We start from the raw sequence: 17144 nt of genomic DNA, 5'->3' as shown, positions 1-17144 counted from the left end.
TAAAAAAATATATTATTAAATTATTTAGTAGAGCCAATTTTACCTTACTTTGGTCTAACTTAATTTAAAATATCAAAGATGTTTTTAAGCCTGTCTATATCAATATTGTTTTGTTGTAATAAATATATTTCATATACTACATAATATAATTTATACAAATCAGTCGGTATATATTACGCTTACTGCAAATAACAATAATAATATATTCACCTACGATGTATGGTCGTATCTCTTGTACTCGTAATTCTAGCTTAACTTTAAATAAAACATCATATTGTAGGCCTATTTTAGTAGGTAGCACCAATTGATCAGATATTCTACGAACTTATATTGTTCATTTCTGGATAGAAGGGTTAGTGAGCCTAGAGGCACCATACCACAGAGAGCCATAAAACTTGGTGGGTCCTTAGCGATGTCAGGAATGAATAATATTTGTTATAGCGTCAATGACTATTGGTGGTCATTGATTTTTAAGTAATAATTTAATAAAAATATTTGAATATCTTTTATTTTATGGGCCTGTGTCTGGCACAGTCTGTTTTTATTAAAAAAGCACATGAGCGATGCGACTCATATTATATCATATCTTTATTTTATCATATTATTATATCATATATCATAGCGAAGATGGGTATCTTCGCTACAATCAAGTCCAGCGAATATTTTATAGTTTCATTAGTGATTCAAATCCTACGCTATTTGGATAGAAACGGCGACTTTAACACAAGGCTAAAGCATCGGAAGGCATCTACGTCCACTTTAGTGGGCAAGTTATAGAAAAAGTAAAACGAGTTTTGTTAATGATCCCGTTCCGCTGGTTTTAAAACAGTGTCTATTCTAATGCCACCAAATTATGAGCATAAGTTTATAAAATATATTCAGAGAAAATGAAATTACTATATTTGACTTTTCTTGAATGTTACCTGTTTGATATATAATTAACGCAAGAAAGTAACATTTACTGAACTAAGACGTTTTGACAATATTTAAAAAAAAACTTGTTTACTCTCTATGGCTAATATTTTATAAGTAATTTAAGTAATTAATAAGATGTTTTTTAAATTATTTTAACGCCGCATGGTGTTTATACTGATGGATATTTTGTATAACATTTTACCCAAAATTCAAGCGGCTTCCATGGTTGTCGTAATGTACTGTGAAATTATTCTGGAATCAATGAAACTAATAAAAAACGAGTTAAAGAATGTACTTTAAATTCTAATATTATTTCCGTGTCGAATAAATAAGATTTCGTTCCAACAAAAGATACATTTAATTCAAAGATATTCAAATAGATGAAATAGGGAACCTCCTTGGAAGTGATAAGTACGTAACTACTTATTCATAGCATAAAATAATCGACGAGCGGTACATGTTATAGATAAAGTATCATACTACTAGTTTCATATCATAGATCCACAAGAATAGAAGCATTTATAGCGCTTTTGGCCTATGTGCCGAACCAATTCATTTAATTGTGTCCAATTCGAAGCAATCGTCTATATCCTGCTTTAAGACGTTTCGAATAATCTTCTATTTCGTGACTAAATCCTAAATTATAATAAAAATAAATGTTATATTATTCCGTACCTATGTACTTACGTAAAGTAAAGATGTTACATAAAGTAAGGTTGTATTATATTTCAAAGAAATTTAAAACAAATGTTAATAAACTGTTACAATAAATAAACATTTTGTGTTATACTAAATGTTTATGCCTTGCCTTTATCATTTTATAAAATCTGACATTTAAATACATCGACGTTTCGTGAGCATTGTAAATATATTTATTTTATTAAATGTTAATTCAATACATCACGGATATTTTATATATTAAAGCGATTCGTTGTTGAATTAAAATATTTCCACAATGGCACTAGAGTTAATGTTTAAGATAATTTAAACATAAATAAAATCTTATTATTAGTATAATCGTATAATCCTATTTCGTGACTAATAAAGTAAAAAAGGCATCCTCCCGTAGATTTGTGTTAACTATAAGAAGTGGTTAAAACACACGTATAATTAACTATATATTATGTTTACGATAATTGACCAATTTTATTTTGTACAAATGAAAATGTTTGACTCATAAAAGCTATAGATACATTTAAAAAACTAGCCGAGATGGCCGAGAGTTTGAGTGTTAAAACTCGGGCCAACACCTCTGAGTTTTAATGTGTTTATAATTCATGTGTGTGGTGACGGAAAACATGGCGATGAAACCTGAATGTTTCGGATGAAAATATTTCATATGACCCGTGATCCGTAGCTAGCATTTTAGCTGCGTAGCGAAGTAAGCTCTTAGCCTTCACATCAAAAAGGAGGAGAGGCTTTAACAGGCTGATAGCTTTATTATATAAATTTTAAATGTAGACTTCTATATGATTCATGGTTAAAAATATATATTTATCAAAAGTATAAATACACTAAGATTAATAGTAACTTCAAAATCTTGAAAAAATAATAATATGATCACTTAAAATATAATCTTACTAATTTGTTGTATGGTGGCGCCGTGTCGGCGTTAGACCATGATCTTTTATCGAAAGAGAAAAAAACATAAAAAGGTGTTGAGTAAAGACCTTAACTATATCTTCATATTTTTTGTGATGTGACTTGGTATTGTTAATAATTCAACTTGCGTTTAGAACAAAGAAGATAATGCTACTAACGGATATTCTTTTGCTATTGTTACTATTTTAGAGTCTCAAAATAAAACAAGGTGAGTCACTTTCACTTTAATATCAAAGTAACTGTATATGTTATTATATAAAACGTAAAAAGGTATTTTATATAGTATTCAATACGCAAATAAGTGGGCACATATCACATCATAGTCCGAAGGGTCGGTAATCGGTTACGATCTGTAAAATATTAGGGGGAATCACAGCTTTAATTACTCTTCGAGGCAAGGAAGTGTGAAGGACATCATACATTACAATTCTGTACTTATAATAATATCCATATGAATCTACTAATATAGATATTATTATAAATGCAGAATCTACGTATTTATATGAATATTATACGTAATGTGTATTAAATTAAATTAATTAAAACATACAAGAACCTAGAAGAACCATTTCAACAATCAATCAAGCACGATTGTTCACTGTTAGGGCTTCTGAAAGCCCTCTCTACTGTTTTATAAATTAGGGGTAGGTTAATAAGATTATACGAATATACATATTTAAGCCCATTAGTACGTTAATCTTTTTTTAACTTATTGCAAATATTTTCATTATTAGCGTGAATATTACACAATTATTGCTTGTTTTAAGCAATAAAATCTCTATCGTATTCGTATAACTTACCGCATTTTAATTATTCACCGTGCTCATGTTAATTTAATAATTAAACTAGTTTTCTAACTGGAAATATTGTGTCCTAAAAGATATTTAATATTATACTGTTTAGTCATTTAGGTATATGTTAATGTTGTCGTTGCGTCGTACATTTCCTTGACGGTAAAAACTTTAGGAGGTATTCTTGATTCAGTCAGTTCCGGAATTTATAATTATACATTAAAAAATAATTCATGTGTTCTTACTTGTATTATACTCGAAAAAAGTCATATTCCAAATAAGGGTACATGAACTCATCGGTATCCACTGCTAATTAAAAGATGTATCAATCACAGAGCTCATTAAGGAACACGCCGTTGTTCCCAGACTAAGCACAATCGTGTTACTGAATTTAACATAAATAAAAAACCATAATATTTTTATTTATTTAACACAAATAAAATTCAAAAGTATCTATAGAACATAGGTACTTTTGAATTTGTCTTATGCAGCGTATTTCTAGGCTTAGTTTCTAATCAAAGTTCGTTCATGGCTTTAGTTTGATCAATAAATTTATATAAATTTATTTTTTGGAGAACGATCTGCTCCAGCATAATCAGAAGCTTGGGCAAGATCTATGACAAGATTTGAGCGGATTAAAATATATTTAGTCAACCAACAGTGCTAGGAATAGGGGGGGCGCGCAATGTCTGGAGTATTCTGCGTCCTGTACGGCAAAGTATTGAGGTTATGCACCTCAATCCTCTGTCGTTATAGTTAGAGTTAGTTCTCGATTAAGCCGTTCTAAGCTTACGCTACGTACGAAGGAAATGGTCGTCAGATTTTTCCAGGGCCCCGGAAAGGTCAATACGGCCCTGGAACCAGCCGGACAATGCGGCCCAGTTCGACTCTGGTCTAATAAAAATGAGCCGAATGCATGACCAGCAGCGGGGCGCCTAGATGGTAAACGCCGGCTCTGCCAACCAAAATAACATCAAATTTATATTTCGCTATTAAAGATTATAAATTGATATATTACAAAGCAAATACTTGAATGCCTCATCAGCTGTTTCGTAGGACACAAATTGCTTGCATCAAGTCGTTGGTTAATCTAGCTAGTCGCACGCATTATAAACATAGTATTCGGTTATTGATCGATATTAGCGGCCCCTCTAATGTTCGGATAAGGTTACCACATTTGAGTAATCGAGAACGTTACGGCTTTGCGTCGTGGTTATTTGAACTTGGACATGGATTAGGAAATAAAATAAGGTGTAAATTATACAAATTAAATCAGATTAAGTCAAAATGTTCTTTATTAAAGAAGGCTCATAAAAGCACTTTTTAATCGTCACGTTACAATATTGAATTAAATGCTACCACCGGTTCGGAAAGTAGATTCCAAGAAGAACCGACAAGAAACTCAATAGATTATCTTATCCACCATTTTAATGACAGACTCAATAAACTACAATTAAATTTACATATATCCTGTCTGAAAATCAACGACAACACCATGCTTTTTATTATTAACGTAATCTTGTAAAAATAACTCTGGAATTGGTGTTGTTATTATTGATTTATTAACGAAGGGTACCTTGCCCCAGGAATAATGTATAGACAGCGAAATCGGACTCAAACTTCACATACTTCAGACCGCGTAGGATTTCGTTTACGTCTTGTCTTTTTAAATTGTGTCTAACGAAAAGGTGCCACAGGGATGAATTTGGAGCTTAATTCGTAAAACTACGCCTTGAAATTGTTATTTGCAAAACGCTTTGTTTTGGATTTTTTTCAAAGTCAATCCGTATATCCTATACACATATCTATATATATTCCAATAAGATTTTAAAAAAATATATTTAAATAATTACGTAACTTTCAAAGGCGGTAAAATATTAAACGCTGCTTTTTGACTGAAGTAATATTAATAATATATACATAAGACTTTAATTTGATTTGATAACACGATAATATACAAACATTATATATTTAACGCAGTATTCAGATATTTAAAAGATACATAAATGTAACCAATTATAAATGTCAAAATAGCTAAGCTTCGTACTCTCATTGTTCTTCTTCTTTTATTTCTACTATCATAAATGACATTCAATGTACATAAACAGATTTCTTGCCTCAAGATCAAGTAACATAGGCAAGAAAAACGGATTGTACAAAAACATGTTTATGTCTCGATACTGTTAAATGGTATCAAGATTACTTTCGTAATTTTTACTATATTGTGACTTGAAAGTAAGGTTTTTGAAAACACGAAATGAGTATATTCGAATCACAATATCAAGTACAGGTTTCGAAAATGTAACGGTACTTTCCAAAACTTAATTGATTTCGATAAATGTAATCATTATTTAAACTTTATATTGTATAACAAGGTAAATGAAGCAAGATTTTTTTAATGATAAAAAATATATTTCAGTCTTTACTAAATAATTAATATTGGGGCTAAAATTATTAACAAAATATATAAAATTTATACTAAGGTATACTATAGTATATATATAAATAGCGGCGTTATATAATAAATTTCGAATATGACAATTGTGAATTATATGTTGTTGTTCTGAAAATAATTATTTCAAATCAGTCCTATCCTATCCTGTCCTGACTGATTTAATATGTAGGTAATATTTATACGGGCATTAACGATTCGACTGTTATTTAAAGCAATCTCTACCTAATAACTCGATTGTTACAACGAAACCTCGTATATTATGATTATGTATTTTAATTCAAACGGAAAAAATAAAAATTACAATATGTTTTTGACTTCTGACAATGGTACCGAGATTGGATTCAACCACGGCATCTTAGCTTTCAAGGTTAGTGACGCATTGGCGATGTAAGGAATAATAATAATACTGATTTGTGAATTGTTCATTTACACGGCGGATCTGCAACATGTTATCAATTTTCGATTTCAATAAATTCATTCAATCTGTCATTCTTTGATACATATCAAGCCAGCTAAATACAGTCGTTTAGATCCTGCGATTGGATAAGTGTCAATCTGAAAAAGCATGATGTACCTAATTATTAGTATCAGCGTCCATTAATGTTTATTTAAAACAGTATTTAATGTCAATGATTAAATACTCGAATTATTCGAATTGTGTTTATATTTAAAAAAATATAATTATATAAAATTTGTATGTGTTTGGTTTTCATTTCTCGTGAATATCATATTTTAATTATCATAAAAGACTGAAGAAAATGGTTAAAAAATGATTGGTCTACCCACTTAACGGTAATTATTGATATAGTACTCAAGCTTTTCATGTAGATCTTTAAATGAAAGAAATAAAGAGGCTGAGGTTAAATGTTGGTAGGTATATTCGGTATTATAAATATATATATAATAGTTTTAATTTATATAATTAATGAAACTACTTTATAGAAGATATTCCAGTGGTCGAGTGTATATGCAAATTCAAGTGCATTATCTATTTCTTCACTTTCGTAATCCGATGAGACTACAAATCAACTACCAACGGCTTTACGTGATTCTCGAGGCATAAAATTGTAGTCAAAGCTAACTTTCAATTCTATGGACAAAAACATAACCCATTGATTCTTTACGTGACATAATTGCATGCGTGAATTTCATAACCTTGTATATTATAAATAACGTTACATAGATATGGACCATAAACCCTTTGGCGTAATATTAACCGATGTTCTAATCGGAGGTTTACCCAGTGCTATTTCAATTACTAACGTAAACCCATGCTTGTGACAAACTTATTTTGTCTCGCTTTCGTTTTCATGATAGCCGAGATGGCCAAGTAGTTCATGAGAAAACCTGTATGTACCGAATAAAGTTCTGTGTTCGAAACGCTTTCAAGACATTTGGTCGATGAAATTCGTGGAGTGGATTCGTTTAATGCGGTGAAATAAACTCCTTAAAAGGAAAGTAGGCTTTAATCCACCAACCAGTACATTTAAAGGCTGTTTACTATAAAGAAGTGGGTCTGAAACTTTTTATCATAGTTTTTAAGATCGTGTGCTATTATTTGTATCGATGTATAAAATATGTTGTATAATAGATAAACATAAATCTTAAGTGTAACATTATTTTGCTTGTACAGGGTAGTTCACCGAACGATTCGCCTCGCGCCAGTGGTGGAGAGGTCACATTGGCAATTCCCCAGAGCAAAAGCTATGGAGCTATTGGTGGTGCGGAGAAGGTTACATACAACTGGGCTGACGTCAACGCCTTTGCCACAGAAGATAGGTCGAGAAACAGAAAGTTCTGGAACTTCTGGAGAGGATCATCTGACCGCATGTTCCAGCAGAGAAAACAGCTACTTAGAAATGGTAAGTTTTAAAGATACTAAATTATTTACTTAATATCGTTTAGCTTGTTTTTAAATAGAAATGAAAGACAGCACACAATCAGGGTGAAAGTACTCTATGGTAGACAGGTATAATTGTAATCCTGTAATTATTATTGTAATACTAGCTAGAAATAAAAAGAAGGCTCATTAAAAATAAACTCAACCAATATAATATTAAAATACATTAGAGGCGCGAAAAATACGTCTCTAGAGATTTGTTACTTAAAAAAAATACAAAATAAAATTGAGAACTTAAACGGAAAGCTTAGGCTTACAAAGGTGCATTCAAACTTTAAGCCATTTAATTTTATGCATTACCTTTCAAAAATGATGAATCCTTAGGCGTTATCAAGATTAATGTTAAGATTTAAACTCGTATAAAACGTTTTAAATTGAAAGCACGTATGTTGTTATATGCCATAATCGTCCATCTTGTCAAGATATCACTTTTTAATTTTAATTGGATGAAATTGCTTGCACATTTCTTTTTTAAACTGTCGCTCGTTTTCGAACGCTTCGGATACGAAACGAATATCTTAAACATATTTATACTTTTTAATGAATACTAAATTATAATTATTAGTTATTTAATTCTGAATATAGTAGTGCTTATGTTTATACTAAAATATTATGCAATTACATTACATAAGAATTATTTACATAAGGCTATAAATAAAAAAATAAAAACAGTTACTATACAAATCATGACCGCGTTTGTTAGTAAGAATGCTGTCAGCATTTTCAAGTTTAATCGCTATACCTATTATCTAGGTAAAAAATGAACCAAGCTTCCTGAAACCAGTGGAGGTCATAAGGCTAATGTTTGTTGTTTCATTTTTATTAATATTTAAATAATACTCAAATTAAAGTCGATAAAGAAAAGAGTATGAGACTTATGATATTGACAGACGTTTATACTCGCATTTGTAGGTACTTTTATTGGGTTTTTCCATGTCCATTTATTCACTTACCATTTACTTAAACGTTTTGGGAGAAACGGGTTTTAAGAAATCGTTGTTTGCGAAATATGTATCAGCTACCACATTGTATTAATATTGATCGCCACAAATAAACTGCCCCTAACAAACTTAAATAAATATACCGTTAAGCATGTTACCTATTCTTGATTAATATCATTGCTGTTGACGATAATTTATAAAATATTAATAAAACACTAACAGTAACTTATTGTTAAGGTCGACGGATAAGATAATCGATTACAAGAATTATTCGATTATAAATCAATATTGTATGTACGTAGTATGTGACGTATACATATATATAGTCTCTCTCACATACAAACGTCTCGAGTGAGACGGCGATATGTTACATGAATACCTCTATGCATCCAAGATTTGTTCTACGAATGCAATTCGAGAAGCAGCAAACTCGATCGATACTCGATCGAACTCGAAACGATATCTAAGAGCGCAGCTCGATATTAACCGATAATCGTTAATGTTTCTCGTCTAACGAAATCGATATATATGATATACTACAGGGTAGTGTAAAAACGCTTATTGGAATTTCTTTAATACGATATACTTGCACGATGCACTTGCTTAAAAATGATTACTAACATTTTTCACATTATTATAGAATAAGAACTATTTAACATTTACAGCATATCTGTATGTATTTTTTTTATTCAGTCAATGGAGCTGCATATCCAGGCGAACTCCTCGCCCTCATGGGATCCTCTGGCGCTGGTAAGACCACGCTGCTCAACACATTAACCTTCCGAACCCCTAGTGGCGTGGTTTCCAGTGGGACTAGAGCCTTGAATGGACAACCTGCTACTCCTGAAGCTATGGCAGCGTTATCAGCGTATGTTCAGCAACAGGACCTGTTCATAGGCACTCTGACTGTGCGAGAACATTTGATTTTCCAGGTAAGTGAAGTTTTATATATACATATGTTTTGGGTACGGAAGGAAAACAAGCCACTTAATCTCAGCGGCGAGCAAGTACTGGAGAAATTTCACGATTAATTTAAAAACTTACACGTATCAGCAGTTTGTTTCGTTTGGGCGCAAGACCGACTCGTATGATCGACCGTGACGTCAAATGGCATTACGCTCTCCGATGCCGCTCTCTCTACCCTTGTCGAAATTAATATTTATTATAACTCAATAACATAATACTTATTTATTACTACATTCCTTATTTATTTTGAATTATGTCACTGCTAAAGGCAAAAATTATCACCTTAGAACATTATAATAACTTAATTTTACTTTGTAATACAAATACTATAGAATAATACTAAAACACTAAAACCAACGAGTCTTTTTTATATTTGTGACCGTGACAGCTACATTGCTTGACATTCGCCAAACGTCGTAGTACTTTACCAGTATACTTAGTGTCACCTTTATTTTTCGCCGCGTTCTCAGTCAGTCAGCTTTGACAGTCTATCTAGAGATATAAATAATAATCAAAGTATTAAAGAACGACTAATAGCAAGCGTAATTGATAACAAGCAAGTCCTGAGTAGCATATTATTTCAAAAAATGTGTTAGTTGAGAACTTAAAGACAGTTCTGTCACTAAATGTAATTATTCCATTAAAATTACAAACATGGGAATTAAACTCATATGTTTACGTGTATCTGTATAGCTGTCAATACTGCGTCAATTCAGACAGTAATTGCTCCGGCTTGTTTAAGCCACAACCTAAACAGATACCGATAAATGATATATCTATACGAATATTATAAATGCTAAAGTAACTGTCTGTTACCTCTACCTCTACCAGGGTTAAACCGCTGCACTGATTTAGATGACATTTGGTATGGAGATAGTTTGATTTCGGGGAAGGGTTTAGGCTACATTTTTTAATTCACCTCACGAGGGGTTAAAATTTGGGCGTGACGGTTTCTGTGCTAAAGGTAAAGTTTTATAAATTTCATGCGAGTAAGGCCGAAGGTTTAGCTAGTTCAAAATATGTTTTAGATTTAAAACAATTTTTCTATATAATTCTTAATTTTCTTTATGTTTGCATTACACGTATTTCGTATAAGGAAAGTTATATGGTCATTGTCTATTGGAAGTTTGTACTATCATTATTAAGGTCTTAATGTCTCCAATTTCTACAACAACCAATCATGTAAAATAAAAAGAAAGAGAGAGAGGAGCCCTCTCTCTCTATCTCTCTCACACACACACACATTTAAATCATATTAGAATTTTTAAACGACTACGGTAAGGGTTTTAAATCGTGTTATGTTAAATCCTACTTTATTCTCAAACCGCATTCCGACTTCTGGTTATCCGAAGTTGCGAAGTGCATGTGTCATTTCCAAGGAGTCCAATAACCCTATCATGTCATTATAACACAGTGCTATTGCTGTAAGGTATTATTACTTGATTTTCTGTATAATTATTTATGATTTACAGGTAATTTATATCGGCGCCGTCCGGTTGATAGGTATAATCTATCACGCGACAAAATATACTCTGTATTTAAATTTTAAAATCGTAAAACGAATTCATCAGAATGAGACAAAAATGTATATTAAGAAGTTATGTTGTGAAGCCAGATAATTGAGGAAATATATTTTTTTATATATCTACGATAGTATTACGACAGTCGTCACGGCATTACGAGTCAATACTTTGCAGATTTTGTAATTTTCCAAAGACTTATTGAAAGAACTGCTAACCAACAGTATGTACTTTCCGTGACGTACAAAGTCAAAATAAAAGAGCAACTTAGTTAATATTATCTGTATATTAAATAAATTACTCTTTTATTTAAGGGAGTATGAAATATACTTCGAGCTAGAAACCCCTGCAGAAGATTCCGACTAAACTTCATTAAAGTGGAGTCTGGTTTGTGTCCAAACATAAATAATATTAAAAATATATAGGTAGGTAAGTAGCTTTATTACAACTAATAACGCTAGTTACCGCAATTAGCATATTATAGTATAAAATAAATCCTTTATTTTATGTACTATTTTTATTTTGTATGGTAGTGTTAACTATAGTTATTTATACATTGTTAAAATATTTTAAAGTCATAATAAATAATTCTCGAATATATACAATTTGAGGGCTTTTAAGTAATAATATAATATCGTATATTTTATTTTATTTAATTGCATATTTTCAGTATAATTCTTGAAACTATAAAATATAATTAAAACTCAATATTACACGAGAGTGTTATGCTTTAAAACAATCATGACTTTTTAAGTAAACAGATACTAAGATGCGTTTCAAATCCACTTAAAATTGTTTTATGTCAAGAATGATCTTATGTTGACTTACCTTACGACTGCTCGTAGAGACCTTGACTCTCGATCAGTTTCAAAGGTTTGTATATTTTAAATGAATTCAAACAGGAATTTCGTAAATAACTTGAATTTGTTAATACATTCTATTCATAATGTCGTACTCACATATAACGCGCACGAATCGCCGGAAAAATGTTTAACGAATATTTTCATAGCTACCAGTTTTTTATAGGTTAAATCTGCGATAATATACTTATATAATAATAATATAATTATTTAAGAATATAATTTGAATAGAATTTGAAATGTGTTAAACATGTACTTCACACAAACATTGCTGAAAGTAAAAACTGAGAAAAAAACTACAATGTCAAACGAATAAAATAAAGTTATATATTTCAAATAAAAACATGTGTTAAATCCTGTAAACGTGTTATATAACATTACGATATAAACTTATTTAGTACCTGTATCACGACTTACTAGCCTTAAAATGATTATGTGAGTATATATTGTGCAATCATGAACATCACTCTTAGTTCATAAAGACGAGTCACGTAAACTTTAATATTGCATTTATTTTAAGCTCATTCTACGCTCACGCACACAACCACATACACATTCTTATAGATAAATTAACATGCACACACACATATATATATATACAGATTCGAATATTTAGTTATTTAGAAAAATAAGAAAACAAGAAGGTATTTAAGTGGAAGTAATTTTAAAAATCATATACGGTAACTGTAAATTATACAAATAGCGTTAAGTGTATAATGTATAAGTTTGTGTGATAATAAGCCGTATCGTACCAGCAAATCGCTATGAATTTTTTCACATTCGGCGATGTTTACATCAGAAGGTACAAAAACATAAATTGATAATTTTGAAAGTAACTTCTTTTATATTAAGGCCTCAAACTATGTGTATACAAATAAACAAAAGAACTACCAATAAAAATTATGAGCGCGTGGAATGGTGGCAAGAATGTTAGCAGCATTTCCCCATCCAATCACCGTTGACACCCTTGCCACCGGTATTATTACATGCTAACTTAATATTTTAGTAACTTAAATCTTTCCATAATTAATATATTACCTCCTTGAAAGAATCATAAAAAGAAACAAGTTTTTACTTGATCCCACGTATGAAGATTCACCTAAAACGAATAAAAAATATACGACAGCATTGGCATTGCTAAGTGTGTGCATTTCAGCTTATCTTGCTTAAAACTATTTTAAAATTCATTTGCAAGATTTGATCCAGGCATTAAAGACAATAAAAGAAAGTCGTGTAGGTTTTAAAAAAATCGCTTGCTTACGTAAAATACGGGCAATCACATAACCTTTTTTTTTAAGCAGGTTAAGAAATGATTTTATTTTTTACTAAAACAACTGATCTCGATTCGATTAATATGACGTTTCTCTTAAAATTTTAAAAGTACAAGATCTGCAATGCTATTCTGTAATAAAACACTTCGTACAGTGATACGGTATTTTGATACGTGTATCTTATATAGTTTTTTAATTAATATAGTCATTCTGACATTTCAAGCTCGTGTTTTGCGGTGAGTTTCGAGTTTCTTGTTACAGAATAGCCCAACTGTTCAATCTTGTAGTTTTCCCTTTTTTTTAAGTCGACATGAAAATAAATAAAAATGTATTTGGAAGATTAAAGTAGGCATATAGTAAGATTATCTCGAAACGAATTTACATACTCGAACAGGTTTTCAACATTCGACAACGATCGATTTGTTTTCGGTTCAGTGCCGATTCACCCGAGAAACATAGTTCAGCAACGACTACATTTAATATAGCTACACTTGATCACTTTAGTATCGCTAGGATATTGATAAGCAGTTCCATTTCTGGGTGAGAAATAATGGCTCAATGTTTCTATATGGGTGCACCCCCGACTACGCAATTATTTTATCACTAAACAATTATTGCAGCTGTATACTCGATATCAATTTGCAATATCTATACTAATATTAAAAATGCAAAAGTAGCTCTGTCTGTTACCTCCACCCTTAAACCGCTGAACCTATTTAGACAAAAATTGATTTGATTGAATCGATTTTCAGATCAGTATAGCAAATAGGTGACTCGTAGATAGAGGCCTGCAAGATATACAGACTTCACCAACCACGAGATTTAATATATTGAATACCTTGTTTATTAATAAAATGCATAATTAAAATGTCTGCCTCTGCCTTCATGTAAACGATTTTAAGTCACTGATGTTTTCCTTCGAAAAATACATCTAATCTACTCGCGTATTCATAATAATGAACACTATTTACGGTCTAGTAGTTCTTATATAATAGGTTATTGGTTTCTTTGATCAACCTGAGAAAATGTAAAAGTAATTTTTTGTATACTAATTTACGTAATTAAATTAGCCTGTCTTAAATATGAAATATGATTAATACATACATCTTGTTCGATATACATACGACATTAAAAACTTTAGCAAGTACGTGACTACAAATATATTTATTTAAAATCTTAATATTAAAAATGTGGTCCGTCACACCATGTTTGCAAGACGATGAGACATCTAAATTGATAAAATATGTTTTTCGTTTGTTAAGCAAATACATTTTTCTTATTATAATAATAATGTTATCAACGAAGTATACGCACCAGGTACGCACGTGGTGCGTATACGTCGTTGGAAGTAGCGTGTAGGGAGCAGCGAGATGCGGTGGAAAGAGCTTCCCGGTATAAGAGAGCGTCAGACGTATGCCGTCACGATAAACGACGCGCTTTTGCTCATTAAAATCTTTCGAGAGCTTTTCTTAGGCGATAAATTTGAAGAATTACATTTAGTTGGTATACTACGTTGCATTCTCGCCGGCAACTTAAGTGCAAGTTTAAACTTTATCAATTATTAAAAAACTCGTTTAAACCTACTTACAAGATTTACATAATAATTGGTGAAGTAACATAAAAAAGTAAAAAAGGGATAAACATTATGAAGTATTTATCTTTCCACGGCTAGGCTAAGGCCTCCTCTCCGTATTGATTATGTTTTTGGTATTTATTCCACGTATGCGGATTGGTGGTCACATGCGAACCCGTAATCGTTGGTTAAGACTGACATGTTCTAACCACTAGGCCATGTCGGTTTTCTGTTTAGATCATTTATTTTATAACAATAAACATGTTTTATTTAGTATCTACACGAATATGTAGCAACGTAAAGTGTAAAAAATATAGCAGAGTATTAAGTCCTTTTAATTTGTTACTAATACGTGTTATTTATTAATATTTTTTTCTATTCACAGGCACTCGTCCGAATGGATCGGCATATACCATACGCACAGCGCATGCGTCGAGTACAAGAAGTCATATCTGAAGTACGTATTTTAATTTTCTAAATAATCATATAAATAATCTATTCAAGTAAACTAAATAAAAAAAAAACCATAGAAACATTGGCTTTAACAAATATTGATACAAGGTTGGTAATTTTGTACAGAATTGCGGCTGCATGTCATGGACACCCAGATAATAAAGTTTGCTCGTATATTTCAGTTTTTTTTGTAGTGCCAACCTCTGTCTAGATCTAATCAAAGGTCAACTTGTATGGACCTTTAGTTATAATAATATAAAGTTTAGAGTAAGTCTAGACAGATAAAATTTGTGTTTATAGTTTAAATCAAATCCCAGTACCAGTTACATAACTACACGCGCCGTTCATAATATTTCGAGAGTTTACAATTTGGCGAAATACTGTTACTACAAATCTACTACTACTGTATCCGGTAACATGTATAAAATTTAAGCCAAAAAATATAGAGAAATCTGTATTTGTCTAAGAAAATTTTGTTTAAAAGAAAAATCTATACAAAATCGTCCCAAGTCCCAATCCCAACGATATTATCAATAAATGGAAAAATATTACTATCTAAATGAATTTTAATCAAGTATCTTCATTTTGCTATTTTCTAAATATATCTCGGCTATAATTAACCGAAACGATAAAAATAAAAAAAAAAACATATTATTAAAATTAGCTTCTAAAAATAAATTTTAACATTTGTATTTTATTATAAATATAATATAATTTTATTTTAATTAATGACGTCTATAATCTGTGTTTTATATACAACAGGATAGTGCCTATTACGAAGATATATATATATATGTTAATGTGTAATAAATGGTAATAAGTTAATAATATATATATATAAATACCACTCACTGATTAATCACAAAATCCATCCGGATTTTACGAAACTCCACCTCTAAGAAGATAAAACGGGGTTTTGAAGTTTGTGTTTTATAAATTTCGCGCGAGTAAAGCAGCAGGTTCAGTTAGTAGGTACAATATATATTCGCTCGAATTGACAAGTTCGGCAACAAGATAAGATCATAGCGATTGAATTTCTCGGTCGATTCGATCACTTCCCAGTCAATAGAAACTGTTACATTAGCTTGTATTGCTTACAAAATAAAATCAATAAGAAAGTGCTCAAACCAGATATTAGTCGCACTATACTCAACATATGCAAAGCAGTTACTCACACACATTATATAGTCTTATTATTATATATTGCCTTATTTAAAGTGCTTCTACTATTTTATGAAGGCTCTGACTTATTTCTTAACATATACTGAGTTCGCATAATTCTTCAGACTTTAGATGTGTTTTGATGATGCTAATATTCACTTCTATTCAATTATATTATCTATGTATACGATCAGCTATCGTATTTTTTGTAGCCCATAATAATTGCACTTCTAAAACTATTCGAAGTCGTAGGACTTTTTGCAGATCCGTCTGGGTGAGCTGGGCACTCACTTTTACATCCTTTCAAATATCTACCTAAATTATTAGATAGTAACTGCTATTGCAATTTTTATCATTCAATATACATGCTTGCATTTCTAAAAAAAAACCTTTGCCGTTGGCGAGAGATGTGCAGGCTAGCCGGCATAGGTGCGACTCAATTAACGCTTTGTAATGTTTTCCGACATTAATGGTGAGTGAACCAGGGTAAGTCCAGGCACAAGTTGATATGTCCATAACGTCTTAGATCTCAAGGTTGGAATCGTACTGACAGTGTAAGAAGTAGCTCATCTTTTACGATGTCTGAAGGATAATATTACAAAGCATAATATGGTCATTTCGCAGGTTTGCCTTTTACAAAGAAAAACTTTCAATTTGTAAAACATAAGCGTAAAGTATATAACAGGTTTTGTATATAAATTCCACTTAAAACGTGCATTCAAACCTAAAATTGATA

General features: G+C 31.1%; 1 protein-coding gene across 1 annotated transcript in view; it reads left to right on the top strand.

The window, feature by feature from the left end:
- The window catches only part of LOC113404788 (protein white), a 30947-nt gene that overhangs the window by 997 nt on the left and 12806 nt on the right, over window positions 1-17144 (top strand). Inside the window, exons 2-4 of the mRNA XM_026645813.2 lie at window positions 7397-7625; window positions 9298-9536; window positions 15180-15251. Of these exons, the coding sequence (XP_026501598.1) occupies window positions 7397-7625; window positions 9298-9536; window positions 15180-15251 (540 nt within the window). The remainder of the gene's footprint in view (window positions 1-7396; window positions 7626-9297; window positions 9537-15179; window positions 15252-17144) is intronic.

This window comes from Vanessa tameamea, chromosome 8, assembly GCF_037043105.1.
Source record: "Vanessa tameamea isolate UH-Manoa-2023 chromosome 8, ilVanTame1 primary haplotype, whole genome shotgun sequence".
Taxonomy (NCBI): Eukaryota; Metazoa; Arthropoda; class Insecta; order Lepidoptera; family Nymphalidae; genus Vanessa; species Vanessa tameamea.
Note: the sequence above shows the minus strand (reverse complement) of the source record. Positions and strands in the feature narration are given on the sequence as shown.